Source organism: Pangasianodon hypophthalmus, chromosome 14 (genome assembly GCF_027358585.1).
Source record: "Pangasianodon hypophthalmus isolate fPanHyp1 chromosome 14, fPanHyp1.pri, whole genome shotgun sequence".
Taxonomy (NCBI): Eukaryota; Metazoa; Chordata; class Actinopteri; order Siluriformes; family Pangasiidae; genus Pangasianodon; species Pangasianodon hypophthalmus.
The window spans coordinates 5,847,786-5,864,550 of record NC_069723.1 but is presented as its reverse complement, the minus strand read 5'-3'; the positions used below and the strand labels follow the sequence as shown (position 1 = coordinate 5,864,550).

Here is a 16,765-nt window from a genome sequence, read left to right as displayed (position 1 = left end):
TATACAGTAAGGGGTATTAAGTATTTGCACACTTTTCGTTTTTGATTTAACATACAGTCAGATCCATCAGTATTTGGACAGTGACACAATTTTCATAACTTTGCCTCTGTACACCACCACAAAGGATCTGAAATGTGTAGACGTTCAGATTTAATTCAAGTGGTTTAACAAAAATATTGCATTAACTGTGTAGGTATTACAGCCATTTTTTACAGAGTCCCTCCATTTTCACAGGCTCAAAAGTAATTGGACAATTGACTGATAAGCAGCTTAATGGCCAGGTGTGGCCTGTTTCCTTGTTATTTCATGACAAATTAAGAAGATAAAAGGTCTGGAGTTGATTCCAAATGTTGAATTTGCAACTGCAACTGTTAATGGGAACTCTCACTATGCAGTCCAAAGAGGTGTTGATGCAAATGAAGGAGGCCATCATGAAAAAACAAAACAGACCTATCAGAGAGATAGAAGAAACTGATGAAAGGAACACACTGACAAGCTCAGCAACACCAAAAGTACTGGAAGACCACGGAAAACAACTAAAGTGGATGAATGCAGAATTCTTTCCTTGTTAAAAAAAAAAAAAAAACTCAAACAAAAGAAAAAAAAACAGCATGTAGCCAAGTCAAGAACACTCTGGAGGAGGTAGGCATATAAACTCTTTAGGTGGAGGCAGTGTTATGGCGTGGCCATGTATGGCTGCCAATGGAACTGGGTCACTGGTGTATATTGATGATGTGACTGCTGATAGAAGTAGCAGGATGAATTCTGACGCGTATAGAGCTAAGCTTTCTGCTCAGATTCAGTCAAATGCTGCAAAACTGAGCTCTAGAGTAAGAAGTAATTATCTTTCTGCAGTGATCAATTTTGGACCATTCCTCTTGGCAAATCGTTTTCAATTCCCCAAGGTTAGAAGGATCCATTTAATGGAACTGCAACAGCAACTTCAAAATCCTCCATAAATTTTCAATGTGAATCAAGTCAGGAGTTGAGTTATTTTGGCTGTTTGGAGTTGTTGATGTGTTGTCATGTCCATCATCTCCCTAGGTTCAGTTTCTTGCCTGATGAGATTGAATTCTCCCCTAAACTGTCCTGGAACATAGCTCCATTCATGTTTCCTTCAAGGATGTAGTAACCCAGTACTGTTTGCAGAGAAGGAGCTCCATATCATGCTCCCACCTCCGTACTTCACTGTGATTATGATGTTCTTCAATCATACACACAACTCTTCTTTCTCCAAACATGACGAGCTGAAATATTGCCAGAGAGTTCTATTTTGGTCACGTCTGACCAGAGTATATTGTTCCAAAAGAGGTTTTTTTTCAGCGGAGCAGTTCTGTGTAAGGTGTAGGAATGGAGATTATTGTGGTGCAGTTCATTGCTTATTATTCTCTGTGTAACTGAGGTTCTTGTTCCTTTCAGGTCATCTTGCAAATCCTTTTGAATGACAGCTGGATTCTCTTTTAACTTATCATTAATGTGCGAGCATGATGTGAAATCTTGCGTGGCACACATGTCAGGGGACGATTAGTTGTGGTTCCATGAACTTTCTACCTGCATTTTATCGAGGCAGTTGTACTGACAGGGACATTTATGGTCTTTGCTATGGATCTGTAGCCTTTTTCATTCAAGTGTTGTTTAATAATGTTGTTCCTGAGAACTTTAGGAAGCTCCTTCATGTTCACCATGATTGCTACTTTTTATACTTGCTAACGTCTTTTATAATAAAACCATTTGCAACTTGCATGAGAACATTTTTGCAGCATTTATATCTAGAATGTGATTAATTTTTTTGTAACCTTTACACACACACACACACACACATTATATATATATATATATATATATATATATATATATATATATATATATGTATATATTCTGCATAGTATCTGAATATTTTTTTCACTAACAAGTTTGACTTTTAAACATATTTGTTTATGTTTATACATACATACTTTTTTGTTCATACATTATTTACAAAGTACAAAGTCAGAAGACATTGGGTGTGTGAAGATGAAGTGGATATATGCACCAGCAGCATATTAAACAACAACAAAAAAAATCCAAATATTAATTTCCCCTCACAGTAAACACAGGACCATGTAAAATTCTGAGATTTGGGGGTGACTATTTCACTATTTTGGACTTAGACCTAAATAATAAAATAAAAACATATTGGGGAATTTGACTTGTACTGTCAGAATATTACAGTGATTGTTCTTCTTTTAGTGAACACTCGTCTTGGCACCCTACACCTTCTTGTCAGTAAGATGAAGTGGGTTTGCTAGTTACACAGGACTAATAATTTGACTAATACTGTCAAATCTAAAATCACTAATCAGAGAATGCCACGACATCTTTTCCAAACCAGTCGGTTATTGAATGTTAACAAGTGCCACAAATCTACTTCACACAGACTGCGGAGCTGATTGACAAAAATCTGTACTCTAACAAATAAACAGGAAATAAACATGTGATGCTCCTATGCATCATATCATATATTGGTTGGACGGGGTCTAATGTTTGCTTGTAGTTTGTCCATTTTCTCTACTATGGGATGGTTGCATTTATAGCAGTGATTTAAACATCTGCAGTAAGTTTAAGCTGATGCAATTCAGCACACTGTTTACTGTGCTCCAAAATTGGGTAGGTTCAGCAATAGTGTTTTTTTTTTTTTTTTTTAAACATTTTCTGATGTTTAACATTTATAATCACACTATCTGGTATCACTAACAGAGAGTGGGCTCCATTTTGCGGTTTCTTCCCGAACGTCGTCTCAGGGAGGTTTTCCTTGCCACCATCTCCTCTGGCTTGCTCATTAGGGATCTCCTAAATCTATCTCCAAATTTCTCTAAAGCTGCTTTGTGACAGTGTCTGTTATTAAAATGATTTGAATCGATTTGAACATTAACACAACTGCAAACTTGCCTCAGGACCTTCGGGGATTCTTGATGTAAAATTATTCTTCTCTTGGCATGGGTGTGTCTTTAGGGATGACAAATGTTGCTCATCAAAGCACAGTAACAGTTAACAATTGCAACAGTACTAAATATACTAATAATGTAAATTAGTGAAAAAGTAAAGATGTAATCCGTTTAAGTTTTGTTAAAATGTCATTAAACATATAATATCTCACATTTTAAATGACAAATGATAAAACTTAAAATACTAATTACATTAAAAAAAAAAAAAAAAAGAATTAAAATCAGAATTCGGAAAACAGACTACATTGGATCTTACCTCCATCCACATACAATTCAGCAAATACCGGAAACTAAATCACAGAGAGCAGAAATGCAAAAGACTGAAGGACACAGGACACTACAGTATTCTACACTGAAAGTGCCTGTTATATATCTGTGAGTTCAGAATGATTAACCCTCATCATGAGGAATTCCTCTGTGATGAAGCTGTGGTTTAATTGCCTTTACTTCAGAGTTTACCCAATCAGCGAACATGGCGTGGGCATGTGACTGACTCATGGCTGATTGTAGGAGCGATAAACCAGGACCATGGGCCTCTCCTGCCTCTCCCAGGAATCACACAGCCTCCTGATATGCTGCTTTTATTTACACATTCCTTCTTCAATGGAAACATGGACCATTTACAACACCGCCAAACCAATGGCAGGCCGTGACGTATACTAGAACCTTGCATCAGCATTTCAAATCTGACAATGATCAGAATCTGAGCTATTCATAACAAGAGAGAAATGTGGGAACATGATGTGATAAGCAGCTCCAGAATTTTCTATTGTAAATTTTATACCTGAGTGACTCACACACAAGGTGTAACTTCTTTACATTTTTGTTGAGCATGAATATCATTCCTGGAGCAAAGGGCAAAACATTTCCTCAATGTAAGGCTAGGCTGACATGTCCAGACTGATAGCTGGCTGCCTGGAAGAATTATGGGTGGCTGCACACTGTCATTACTCACAAACAATATTTTAAAAAAAATATGATCCAAAACAACATTGGTAAAAAATTGTGACGTACAAGGAATGATCTGAATGTTTTTAAGTGAAGGCCAGAAGATTGACTAACATAGTAGTATCTCCTTTATATCAGTATCTAAAATGGTGTCAGCCTTGTTTCAAAAGAAATATGATTCATCATTTTCCCTCAAGGACACTCTCATGATTCACCTTCTGCTGATGGGCTTTATTCAAACAAGTCTCTAACTTTCATATTTCTTCTCTCAACAAATCAATATATTTACTCGCACCGTGGCATGAATCGCACCTGGACCACAGTAAGGCTACACGCTTAATGTGTGTGAGACAACATTCAAGCTGTAAATGACAATGTGAGGCAGAGATGTAGCACATTCCCGGAAAAAAGAAAAAAAACAACAAAAAAAATTGCACATTTTATGATACTATGCCTTTCATGGGAGCACAACTTTTCCAAGCTGCTAGCAAAGAGGTATCTGAGCAGACAGCCTGAACTGGAGGTCGACATCACACCTGTCACAGAACACCTAATATCTCTACAGCGAAACATTCACAGCAGCCGTGCTTTCCCTGTACAGCAGGCAGGAAAACAGGCCCCAGTCATTTGAATATGTGGGGAGAGCAAGATAAAGAGCTTCTATTTTTAAATTCCAAATAGTGCACTTCCTAGTTCTCTGGTGACACAATGTACAACACAGTAAACACACACTAACCCATTAAACATAAACATGATCTTTAGAATAACTGTTAAATGGTAAACATGCATGTAGGCTGACGTCTGAACTCCACAGTATGGCACTACCAGAAGGTACTGTGGAAATCTTCTATGATAGGTATGCACAGAGAAGTAGTGCATGCCTCTGTATGTGTACACATAATCACTGAAGCACAAATAAGTTGTGAGCGAAAGGTCCGTCAGTCTTTCAGCACACAGGATCCCTAAATCCAATAAAGAATCCCTCGCTAATCCCACGTCTGAGGCTGCTCGACTCTATTAACTCCTATCCGCCCCCATCCTCCCAGTGAACTGCCTCAGGGTACAATGACAGACAGGGCCAGAGCTTAGGCTATCCACTGCCTGATTACACACACGCACACACATATACAGTACATACATCCCACAAATCCATGCAAGCAAACAAAAGGGCCATGTTCGTTCATGCAAAGCTGGTATGATCTTTTGTTCCTGGCTGATTAATCAAATGTTGGTGACTTCAGTGACCAGAAATTAAAGCATTTACTGTAATAATTGAAACAACCTTTGCAGCCAAAGACTGAGATGAATAATCACACAAACACAGGCTACTGTGCCAGTGTTGGCAGACCTACCCTGACAGTACTGCACATTAAGAAATGGGAAACTGCATGCACAAAGGCTTTTGGGTGTCATTGCAGAGTCAGTGAAGCCCTGATGCTATTACAAAGCGTTTGGTGATGTAGTCAGCACACAGGCAGCTGGTAGGAACAGCTCTCAGCTCAGTGTCACACACTACAAGAGCTGGATGTGTACAGATGCTGAAGCCACACTGTGTGTCATGTGAAACCACTCTACATGACCTTTCATCCACCTTCATCTCCACATCTTCTGCAAAATGTCTGTGTACAGTGGTGTGAATTGTGTCCATAATAAGGCCTCGTACCTGAGGAACTCCTGGAGGCAGGTGTCGCAGAATCTGTGGCCGCAGGTGGAGACCTGCACCGGCTCCCTCATGGCTTTACTGCACAGCGGGCACTGAAAGCGCCTCTTCGGCTTCTCCAGGAACTTGTAGTCGTAGCCGGGCATGGCGACTTCGGACCAACCAAAGCGGATAAAGGGCGGAAAGCGGATCCTGCTTCTATTAACAAGGTGCGCTGACGGCTAACCTCCAGCCTGCAGCCACCCGACAGATTACCGCTATTGTCCTCTTGTCCAGATCGTCTCGTGTCTCTAGCAACAAGGTCGCGCCTCCACACGGCCGAGAGCTCCGGCTGGGAACCGTGTCAGCTCCCTCCAGTAAACACCTGCTACTGCTGCTGTGTCTTTAAGGTGAAAACAATGAGCTTGGCGAGCTAACAGGCGAGACGCGTCCACTTTCTGCCTCCGTGTACACTGACAGTCTTGTGTGGACAAAAGCTCCTGCTCCCGTCTGTTTAGGTCGGATAAGCCACGCCCACTGCCCCCAAATGGGCGGGGTCTGATTACGTCACCACCCTTCTCAAGTCACTCAGTGTCTGCCTGCTTTTTACTGTAATCTTATCGCACGCGCCCTACGAGGTTGTTTCTACATCTTTATATCCTATATAATCTGCCAGAGTATGCTTAAATGCATAAACAGACTAAACTTTATTTAGGATTTAAAATAATATAAGTGCATAACTGCAAAAAAAAAAAAAAAAATCCACTTAAATGTTTTAAAATATGTTCAAAAACAATAATTTTGTCTTTTATAAGAATTGTGTAGCTGTTCATTGCTCACAGATGCTGCACTTCAGTTTACAAGTAGCATTATGCTGAAAATCATCAAAAAGCTTTCTGTTAAGGAAAGATCTCCCTCTATTGGTGGATGTGCATCGTCAAAAATACACCAACAATGAGACAGTCCAGTGTAAGCAAGTTAAACACTATTAAAGAATATGTATTACCGAGCAATTAATAACCATTCAGTAAGTGTGGCTTCAGTAGGATGGAAACAAAAAGAAAAAAAAAACTCTTTTAGCTGATGTAGATGCCTCCAGTGTGGACAGAAACTCTTTTTTAGTCGTTGTATGTACTCAAAAGCATTTATTTAAAATCTCTGTACCTCAGAAGTCTTTTGGTGTAAAAAAGATTACAAAAAAAGATTATTCTTTTAGTCTTTTGGTGTATAAAATGATTATTATAAATCACAGAAAGCATGCTGCATTCTTTAAAGAAGGAACAAAGACAGTAACAACTTTCTAATTTTCTTTGGCAGCCAGCTGTGTTAAATGAGAGTTCTGTCATGCATTGTGTTATAATAATCCTACAGGACCTGTCTGACTTCCTGTGAGTGTCTTACATAATTACTTTGTGATTGTATAGCAGCAAAATGACAATCCTAGAGCTGAAGCATTCACAAACAGCATTCATAAAAGATATTGCCTTCAAGCAAAAACCATACTATACATTATGATTTCAGTTGGATACATAAATCTATAAACCTTCATAATCCATGTAATCGTACCTCAGACGTTATTGCACTTTAATTATCATAATGCACTGAAATTCTTCAGCAGTCCACTTCCTGCCAGGTCTTTAAAAGTCATAGTCATTAACTGCTCTGAATGTTTATGAAAGTTTTTCGGAGGAAGTTGTTTGTCTGTCCTCTCGCAGATACCGCTGAGATTTAAGGGTCACTTAGGGACAGGATCTTCAAAAAAAGCTGTAAAAGAGAGTGACATTATCAGTAAGAGTATCAGTGTATATGTGATTAAAAATATATATTCCACACTTTAAAAACATACTTAATATAACAGAATTCTAAAAGTGGAATTAAATCAGCAAAAATAGTTATATCTTTTATAAAGTACAAAATAATAAGTTATTCCTCCTGTTTACAATTTACACATTGTACATTTTAAAAGCCCCTGACTCCAGCAAGATAGTGAGCTAAACATGCTAAACTGTTTTCATTGTATTTCTGGGAACAAAGCACAACTGAAGTCAATTTGGTGCATTTAGTAAGAAGCCCTTGGCTACTGAAGCCTAAAGGGACCTAAACAAAGTGTGACTTGTGTTACGCTGCTACTATTGTGAACTGAGCACAACAGACAAAAAACCCTTTTAGCCCTGAATCAGTGATCATTAACAGTCTGAGGCCCTGATGCAAAGGTTCAGAACCTACAAACCATACACAAACTGCTAGTGCATTACTGCTCAGAGGTTTGGGATCCACAGCGTTTTCAATAATACACAACCAGCTGTGTTGCAGATACATATACAGAGTGACTCTTGGAAGTTGTGGTGCTAGTTCTATACAACTTCCAAGGTTATAATAATATGTAGGAAATAAATGTCTTTAGAAGGATTAACAGGGCTATAGATGATTTCAAAACAAACAACATAGGTTTCATAAAATATGCAGATATTTGCAAAGTATATGCCTCAACATAAAATTACTAACAAACAAGAAAATATATAATTATAGTATATTATTTATCATATCATCTGAAATAATGAATAAAACATAGACTTTTATTTATTTAAAAATATGTAAAATATATGTAATATACTTTGTTATCTGGTTTACATTATTTTAATCTGCTGCAGAAAAGTGAAAGATCCCACATTTCTGGAGCTGTACTGTATGGACTGATGTTATTCATAGGCCTGGATGATTCCACAGTTTTCTAATGGAATGTCAAAAGACATATTATGCTACATTACGTTTTACAGCCAAGAGTGTGTTGCCATGGCAACAAGCCACTGATGTAACTGTGAATGGGTGACTCTCATCAAGCTGCACTGCCTTCGGTATCCCAGAATCCTCTTCTTTCCTTCCAAGGCGCCCACGGGCTCCTTTCCCCCAGGTATACACCTCACCATCTAAAGGACAAAAAACACACCAATAAGACATCACATAGTACTAACAGCTTAGTAACTGATGTCTGTAACCGCAGTCTTGAGCTGGATACTAATAAACTGATAATACTACTTGTGTAAAGTATTATCTTCTTCTGCCTTTAAGAGGAAGACTATAATATGAGGCTGCTTAACGAACCTGACTAAATCATTAAGCACATTCAGAAAATGGATCTAATGCTGAAACTGGAATTTGTTAATGATTGTGATGTACCAAAAGAGCAAACAGAACTCTTTAATAAATAAATAAATAATAAAAAAGCCAACAGGGACATATGTCATATAAGCACTCTGTATTGATGCTTTGTAATGATATTAAGACACAAAAGACAAAACAATGTTTTCAGATACTTTAAGCCTGACACAACAGCCGCTGTTAAGCGATTATGATGGAGGTTTGATTTTAGTACCTGCACCAATAGCCAGAGTGAACGCGTCTCCGCACGCTACCATGGTGATGCCCTGCAGCCCTGGCACCCGGAAGGGCACTCTGCTGTTGCGGCGAGAGCTGCAGCCAAGCTGCCCATGCTGGTTACTGCCAAATGTGAAACACTGACCTTTCTCTGGGTTTTAGGGAACATTTTCAACAGAAACCTAGATGAAATATCTCATGCTGGATTTGTGATAACTGTACAAAAGGATAAAAAGATCAGTAGTCAGAAGGATCCTTGTCTCACCCGTGACTGAGGCAGAGTGGGCCGTTCCGATGTCAATGTACAGAATTTTCTCGATGTTCAGTGGGGACGACTGAACAGGTTGGAATGTGTGGACCTCTTCTACTTGACAACAGGAGGCGGGTTCCTCTGTCTTGCTGACTGTATCCAGGCCTAGCTTGTTAAACCTGTAAATGGATACATATCACTGTCCTTTGTAGAATAAAATGTCATTTTAAAATTTGATCTGCTCATATTGGTTAGAAGCAAACATGAGTCCCATTAATTAAACATACAATTATGGCTTTTTATGTATTTATTTGACAACATTGAATGTAATAATCGTCCATATGTACCAGTCAGTAAAGATGATGTGGCTAAATATGGCAGTCTAGGGCAAGGTAATTTCCCTGTGATCAGGCTTCTTTTGATGCATTTCACAGTGACACAGCAAACATAACAGCAATCAACAATCAGAACAAGTTGGTCAAGGAAATACTGCAAGATATGATACTGGGACACTGCCTCAGGTGTTTAAGCTCATGCATTGCAAAAAGGTTTTTGTCGTATGATGTTGCCAATGTGTGAATGGTCAAGATGGCTATCTTTTTTAGTATAATTAAGCTTAACTTAAAGGTTAATGAAGTTTCCCAATGGAAACTAAGTCTAATCTAAAGCTGTGTCTCAAATGGCATACTACTAAATTTATACTGAAAAATATACTGTGAAAATGTAATACCTAATATATGGTCAGCAATAACGTCTCAAATCAATCAATCACATCTTGCGCTAAATGGAAATGACAAGCTACTGTGCAGCAGCTCATGTCATTAAATCGCACCAAAACAGCCTCCACAGGAGCAGGGCAATTTTAAAACCCCAATTTTTTGCCTACGTTTTTGCTCGTCATTTGCACTTGCATTGTAGCAGCATTCTCACTCTGTGCAACAGCCTTTCAGTGGCTGGCTGCTTTATGTTCCAGGGCGCCTTCATGTCTGTGTTACCTTCTGGTTCTCCCGTTTAGTTTTGCTGACATAGCTAGTCTTGCTGGAGCCCCTGCTTGCACTCTGTGCACAATGTGCATCTTCTTAAACCATTACAGTGCAAGAGAATACCTAATAATCTCTGTTATTTCTCTCTCTCTCTCTGTTGAGCTTCTGTGGAGTTACTCCTGAGACACCAGTGATCTAGGCTTCCATCCTGTTGGACCTACTTCTGCTTCAAGCCTCGCTCACCTGGAAATCACTCACTGCTGCTGAAGATGGCCCCACATGGATAGCCTACAGATCACCATGGGTTTACTGTGGATGGTACCACACACACACCCTAAAGATGGCTGTGGATGTTCGTTCTTGGATAGCCTTAAGACAACAATTGCTAACAACAGTTTACAGTCAAATCTCCATCAGTGAACAGTTAATAAGTCTAATGCTTATAATCAAGTTCCTTTTAACACACTTAGCACTGCTTGACTTTACAGTATACAGTTATAGAAGTGGAATGATTTATAATCACACTGTCCGGTGTCACCCTCATGAGGTTCCCTTTTGAGTCTGGTTCCTCTCAAGGTTTCTTCCTCTTGTCGCCGCAGGGAATTTTTCCTTGCCACAGTCACCTCTGGCTTGCTCATTAGAGATCAATTTAAATTAAAAATCTTATATCCAGATTTCTGTAAAGCTGTTTTTTGACAATGTCCATTATTAAAAGCGGTATACAAATAAAACTGATTTGAATTGAAGCCTTTCAGCAAACTATAAACTGTAGCACCCTCTTGTGGCTCCGCACTTCACGCTACATACAGCATCCTGTGTCTACTTAGTGCAGAAAGTGTCCAACTGTCCACGCTTCAGTTTAGCAGGTTTTTCATACATCATCCAGTAATTAATAGTGCACTACACGTCAGTGAGTTGCCCAGTGTGAACACACTATTCGCATTAGTGCACCACTTGAGATGCAGCTTGATTGTTCATCACTTCTTTTATATTACAGTATATCAAGTCAAAATTATAGCTCTGTGAGAATGAACAAATAATTTTAAAAACATATAAAATATCTTCCTAAACCATATTAATAAAGGTGTTAATATTAATAAAGGTGCTGCTGAAGTGTCGTACCTGTTGCTGCCACACGCCAGGATCTGGTGTTGAGTGCTCATGATCATGGAGCAGTCGACCCCACACAACACTCGCTGGGCCTCGAAATCTACAGGGATATTCACCTGCTGCGGGGCATTGTGGGTATCCTGGGTGCCCAGTCCCAGCCGACCTGCCAAAGGGAGGAAAGGGGGGGGTTGGAGGGGAGGTTTAGAAAGATTTCTAAATATCGTACAAGATGCTTCTAAATAATAGACAGACTATACAAATATACAAACACTAGACAAAATGATTAGGCCAAGTCACTGCTCATGTTAATGTACCATTGTCTCCTCTTCCCCAGGAGAAGACCTCCCTCTCATTGGTCACAGCCAGCACATGGGAGGCACCACAGGACACCTGAACCAGCTCATAGCCCAGGAGAGCCTCCACTATTTTGGGCTACACAGAGACAAAGACAAGAGGAGAAGAAGCAACATGAAGATTTGATCTGTTCTATAAACGTGTGGAAAAAGAAAGTAAATCTCTCTGTATAAGGGTTCCAGAAACAGTGACTGAGAATAACCGTTAAAAGCTTCATCAGCAGAGCTTTAGGACATGACGTCTACTGTTAAACAAGAGCACTTACGTTAACATTTACAGTGTTTAGCAGATGCCCTTATTCAGAGCGACTTACAGAAGGGCTTTGTAGCCTCTATCAAAAACTTTGTTGAACTGACTTGTTTAACTCACTACAGTTAAACAGATTACTAAATGTTACAAGCCCACATTTGCAGTGCCAATACCCTAATATACAATACTTGTAAGAAAAAATATCTATTTAGGCATTCTGAAGCTAGAAAAATATATAAAACAGTCTTTGTGTTGTATTGCTTCCTCATTCTGCACATGCATTTCACAAAGTGTTGCCTTGCCTTCTTTACAGTTAAGTTACAATATTTTTGTGTATTTATCCATGCACAGTAGAGTCTGATAACACCCCTACTCATATTTCAGTCTTAATTATTCTAAGATTAAATCCAGATCCCTCAGCCAGTGTGTTAGGAGAATTTAAATGTAGCCATTTGGCAGACACCTTTATCCAAAGCAGATAAAGGAAACAGTCAATCAGCAAACAGTTCAGCATTTGAGGGCTAGAGGTCTTGTCCAGGGTTCCAGCGCTGGCTCTCTGGCAGTCCTTCGATTTAAACTCACACGCTTCTCAAATACTTACTCTGAAACTTAGCACTGACTATAAGTCATAGGAAACACTCACCTGTGTTATGTCGTTGTAATTTCCATGTCCAAGACACCCATTGCTTCCACTTCCAAATGTCATAATTATGCCTCTGTCTGTAAGCAAAAGGAGAAGACTAGAGAATTAACAGCTCCTGACAAAGAACTGGGATTAGGATTAAACGAAAACAGTATAATCCTAAGCAAGGCATTAAATATTAATCTGCCATCTGCAATAAAGTGTAAGGGAAAAGCAATGAACTGTGAAAGTGTTGTGTTGTGCTGCTGGATTAATGGTTTGTTATTTGTTTCAGTCTTTTAGCTACTCTTTAAAGGCTCAGCAAAAAAGATTTCACGTTGTAGTGAGGAAAAACAGTGCATCATCTATGAGCAGTAGGTCAAGGTGACCGGACTTGTGTTCTAATATCGAAGACATTTCCCAATTTAAACCAAGGGGTTTAATGTAATGGTGGGAAAATTCTTTCTTTAGCATTTTTACACTAAACCTTGCTTTTTGCTGTGTTTATGTGTACCTGTCAGGCAGGTTGTAAAGAGGTCTCCACAGGAGACAGATTTGATGGTGACACCAGACTGCCCCTCTAGGAACCGAGAGATAAACTGGGGCTGCATTTGCTCCAGAGCACCAGGTAGAGAAGCCTCGCCGCAGCCCACAGTGGGAGCCTGTCACAGTATCACATCAAACCATAAACAGGTCATTCTGTATCAGACCACCTCAAGAAAAGATATTTCAACAACAGACTTCATCAAAAGAGTTCGTTTTATTTTATTTTTTTAATGATTTTAAATGTTTACTGGATTTAAATATGTTGTGTAAGATGAACTGGTAGCTGAGTGTAAAGAGGAATACTGTTAGTGAGCAGGTTAGTGTTTAATACTTTTGGAAGGCATCAGCTACCCTCTGACGTGTTTTACACCCAGTGCTAACTGCAACTCCATCTAAAAACGTATTCGGCACAACACACTTAATGGACACACAACACACTTACACAATACAGACAATACACACAGTCCACTCAGTACACACAAAGAAAACTTGAATAGTTGAAATTTTATGAATTTTTTTTTAAAAACCTTTTGGAAACCTTTTATTTTCTACCAAATATTAATTAGTCCACTTATACTGAAAGAAATCAAGCATTCATCCAGTTGTTTTCTAAATCCTGCACATTGTGAACCTTCAAAATATATGCTTAATGATGCATTTTTAAGGATTTTAGGTCTGTCTGATCTGCATAAAGTCTGTTTGAAGGTTTTGGGATTCTGTGCACAGCCAGGAGTTAAATAAGAGATGGAGAGACGAGGACAAGGACTGTTAGACTTTCTTCCACATTAATTTCCATTTTTAACATTTCACCTGAACACTTTCACCTTCCAACTCTCAGATCACTCTAATAACTCTAGAGGGGTATCTATTCTGTTAATACTGGATTCAAAGCTGGGTTTTGACCAACTAACCTCCCAGGTGATGAGGCGTCCTGATTTGGTGACACCCATCTTTTGTGTGCGGCCCAACGAAACCTGCAGCACCTCGGTGTTGAGCATAGGCAGCCGGAGTGGCGTGGAGATGCCACTACCCCACGTATATACTGACGACAAGGGCAGAGAGTGCATCATCTTGGTTGAAATTAAGCTTGACAACCCACCTGAAAAAAAGTGCCACCGAAAATTACTCCTTATGTTCACGCTATTTTCAGCTATATTATAATTGGTGTTATTATTATTATTTTTATTATTATTATTATTACTACTACTACTACTACTACTAATAATAATAATAAAACAAGGACACAAGGTGCTTTACAGTGTTTAAAACTGAAAACATTAAAATAATCTAATACTTAAATATGTTTATATTCAGTAAAAGAGCAATGATATTTAGGTAAAATTCCAGTCTTTTTATTATCTGATAAAATTATGCTAAGTATTCCATAAATATCCTATCAAATATTACCCTATAAAATAATACCATGACTCCTAAACAATAGATGACGTGGACACATGAAATCTGACCCCTTGTTCTGGTTCCAGTCACACGGCTTCCTGGTCTGCCATGAGGACCTGTCTGCATGGTGGGCAGTGGCTTTTCAATTCTGTTGGAAACAGGTTATCTAGTAAACATATTTATCAAAAGTCAGATTTCAGTATGTTAATCAGCGGCTGTTATAGATCATCCAGGTGTCCAACCTGCGCATTCTGACATTGCCGATGTCAGTGTAGAGGTTCAGCAGGGGCCGGATGCAGATGGGATTGGCCATGATCTCATTGAGCTGTGGCCGCTTGGACGGGTCCAGGTTAAGCATGTTGAGGATGAGCTGTCGCAGTTCTGGGCTGTAGCGGTCGGAAATCGGGGCGAAAGTGCCACTCATGATTTTTAGGACTAAGGCCGGTAGGTTCTGAGAACAGAAAACAACTCCTCTCAGATTTTCACCATACAGGTTCAGGCAGAAGTGATCTGAGAAAAATCAAGTGAACATATTTCTTACAGCTGCCTCAAAGGCTCTTTTGAGGCTGGCGAGTTCATAGAGCACACAACCCAGAGCCCAGATATCACTCTTCTGATTGTACGGTTTTCCTTCACACAGTTCAGGAGAGATGTAACAAGGTGTCCCAACCACCTGCCATTACAAGCAAGAACATCTGATTACAGCACAAATATGCTTAATGGCTACGAGTGAAACTGGACTATATCACATGGCACTTACAGTGTAAGCTTTGCTCTTGCTAACTAGAATTTTGGAGATCCCAAAGTCACCTATTTTGACTATCATCTGGTGCTTGTCCAGTAGAATGTTTTGGGTTTTAAGGTCTCGATGAAGAATAAGTTTGTTGTGCACATGATAGAGGGCCAGTAAGATCTGCACAAAGAAATGCAGTATGGTGTCTTCATCCAGGAGGGAATTGCATCGCTTCTGGATGTAATCAGCAAGAGTTCCACCTAAAACATACACGACAGATAATGATGATGACAGATCACAAAACTCTGTTCTACTCTGAACAGCAATAAATAAAGGCATTTACAGGTATTTATAAAGGAATCTACAGGTATTTAAATCAGTGAATTTTGTGCAACATTTTGTACAACAGAAATTTTAATGAATGGGCCACATGTACATTTTGGCTTGCTGTCCTAAGCTGCAGATTTCTCGCTACTCAGTGGCTCTAATCTGGCTATGACAGAATAAACTTCATTTCATTTCTCTAAATAGTCATTTTCTCCAAAGGCCAAAGTTTCTCTACTTTTGAATGAGATGTAAAAGGTCTTATGTAATAAAAACTAGGAAATGTGCTACCTGGTGCATATTCCATTGCGATCATGAGCGCCTTGTCCTCCAGGAAATTTTCGTAATACTCGATTATGTTGGGGTGGTTGAGTAACTTGAGAACTTGGCACTCATTCTGCGCGGCAAGACGCTCGTCCCGGGTCATCTGCTCCACTGGGATTTCCTTTAGAATTACCAAAGCACCATCAGTTCTTCGACGGCAAAGGTGCACTATCCTGTCCCAAAGAAAAAGACAAGCTTATGGTCAAGGTGAAGACTAGAGTCTGATGTGTTTATCACTGGAATCAGATCACTGAACTATGTACTGCACTAAAGAGGTGGTGTCTCTAATACATTAGTCAAAAAAAATTCTTCAGAGACTATTATACACCTGTATATCCACCTTTCATGGGTTAGATGGCCTCTTTCTAAAGAAGTAAAGAAGCCACAGAGGCATGGATTATTCTGCACTGAGAGCTGAGCAGGATGGACTTACACAGTCCTCAAGCATGCGTGTGATAACCTGCATATTACCATCTAATAAATCAAACGTGATCAAACATAGGAATATGAGTATCAGGACAATTCTCTGAACAGCCAGTATTCCGCTTTGAGGTTGCAGTTGTTTTGTGGTGGAAAAACCGTTAACTACCCAAGAATAAGGCTCGCGCGCGAACAGTCAAACCTTCAGGCTAAAATAAAACAGTGCGTATAAAAACCTTTGCAAGCTGTCGATTGGACTTATTTGGAAAAGACAACATTTTTAACAGAGCGGTTTTAACGCGTTTATCTTTGCATTACCCGAATGCTCCTCTCCCGACCACTTTGATTTTCTCGTACTTCTCCATCTTGGTTGGATTCTGCCAAAGTGTAGCTAGTTACACCAGTGTCTGCGACGTCTCCCGTCTCTAAGCAACGCTTCCTGTATCCCTACGGAACGCAAGAAGGGACAAAGGAAAGGTGAACGTGGAAAATTCCCCGCGTTTGAG

General features: G+C 39.4%; 2 protein-coding genes across 2 annotated transcripts in view; both read right to left on the bottom strand.

The window, feature by feature from the left end:
* Nucleotides 1-6,099, bottom strand: part of traf4a (tnf receptor-associated factor 4a) — a 34,447-nt gene extending 28,348 nt beyond the window's left edge. Inside the window, exon 1 of the mRNA XM_026924738.3 lies at nt 5,596-6,099. Coding sequence (XP_026780539.1) covers nt 5,596-5,738 — 143 coding nt within the window. The 5' untranslated portion in view covers nt 5,739-6,099. The remainder of the gene's footprint in view (nt 1-5,595) is intronic.
* A 294-nt stretch (nt 6,100-6,393) lies between these two features.
* Nucleotides 6,394-16,699, bottom strand: nek8 (NIMA-related kinase 8). Its single transcript, XM_026923954.3, has 15 exons — nt 16,578-16,699; nt 15,807-16,012; nt 15,219-15,451; nt 15,000-15,131; nt 14,701-14,909; nt 14,527-14,606; nt 13,972-14,159; nt 13,029-13,176; nt 12,536-12,612; nt 11,604-11,721; nt 11,302-11,452; nt 9,212-9,375; nt 8,945-9,097; nt 8,340-8,498; nt 6,394-7,335 (listed from the first exon to the last, which is right to left on the bottom strand). Exons 1-15 carry the CDS (start codon nt 16,622-16,624, stop codon nt 7,307-7,309), a joined length of 2,094 nt encoding a protein of 697 aa, XP_026779755.1. The 5' UTR covers nt 16,625-16,699; the 3' UTR covers nt 6,394-7,306.
* Between the last annotated feature and the right edge of the window lie 66 nt (nt 16,700-16,765).

What these genes read in the sequence shown, in the direction of transcription:
- nek8 (XM_026923954.3), bottom strand. Translation starts at nt 16,624, where the DNA reads ATGGAGAAGTACGAGAAAATCAAAGTGGTCGGGAGAGGAGCATTCGG. An exon ending in GTCGGGAGAGGAGCATTCGG is followed by an intron (nt 16,013 to 16,577) that starts GTAATGCAAAGA and finishes TCTTTGGGACAG; the next exon opens with GATAGTGCACCTTTGCCGTC. An exon ending in GACGCCTCATCACCTGGGAG is followed by an intron (nt 13,177 to 13,971) that starts GTTAGTTGGTCA and finishes ATACTGTGACAG; the next exon opens with GCTCCCACTGTGGGCTGCGG.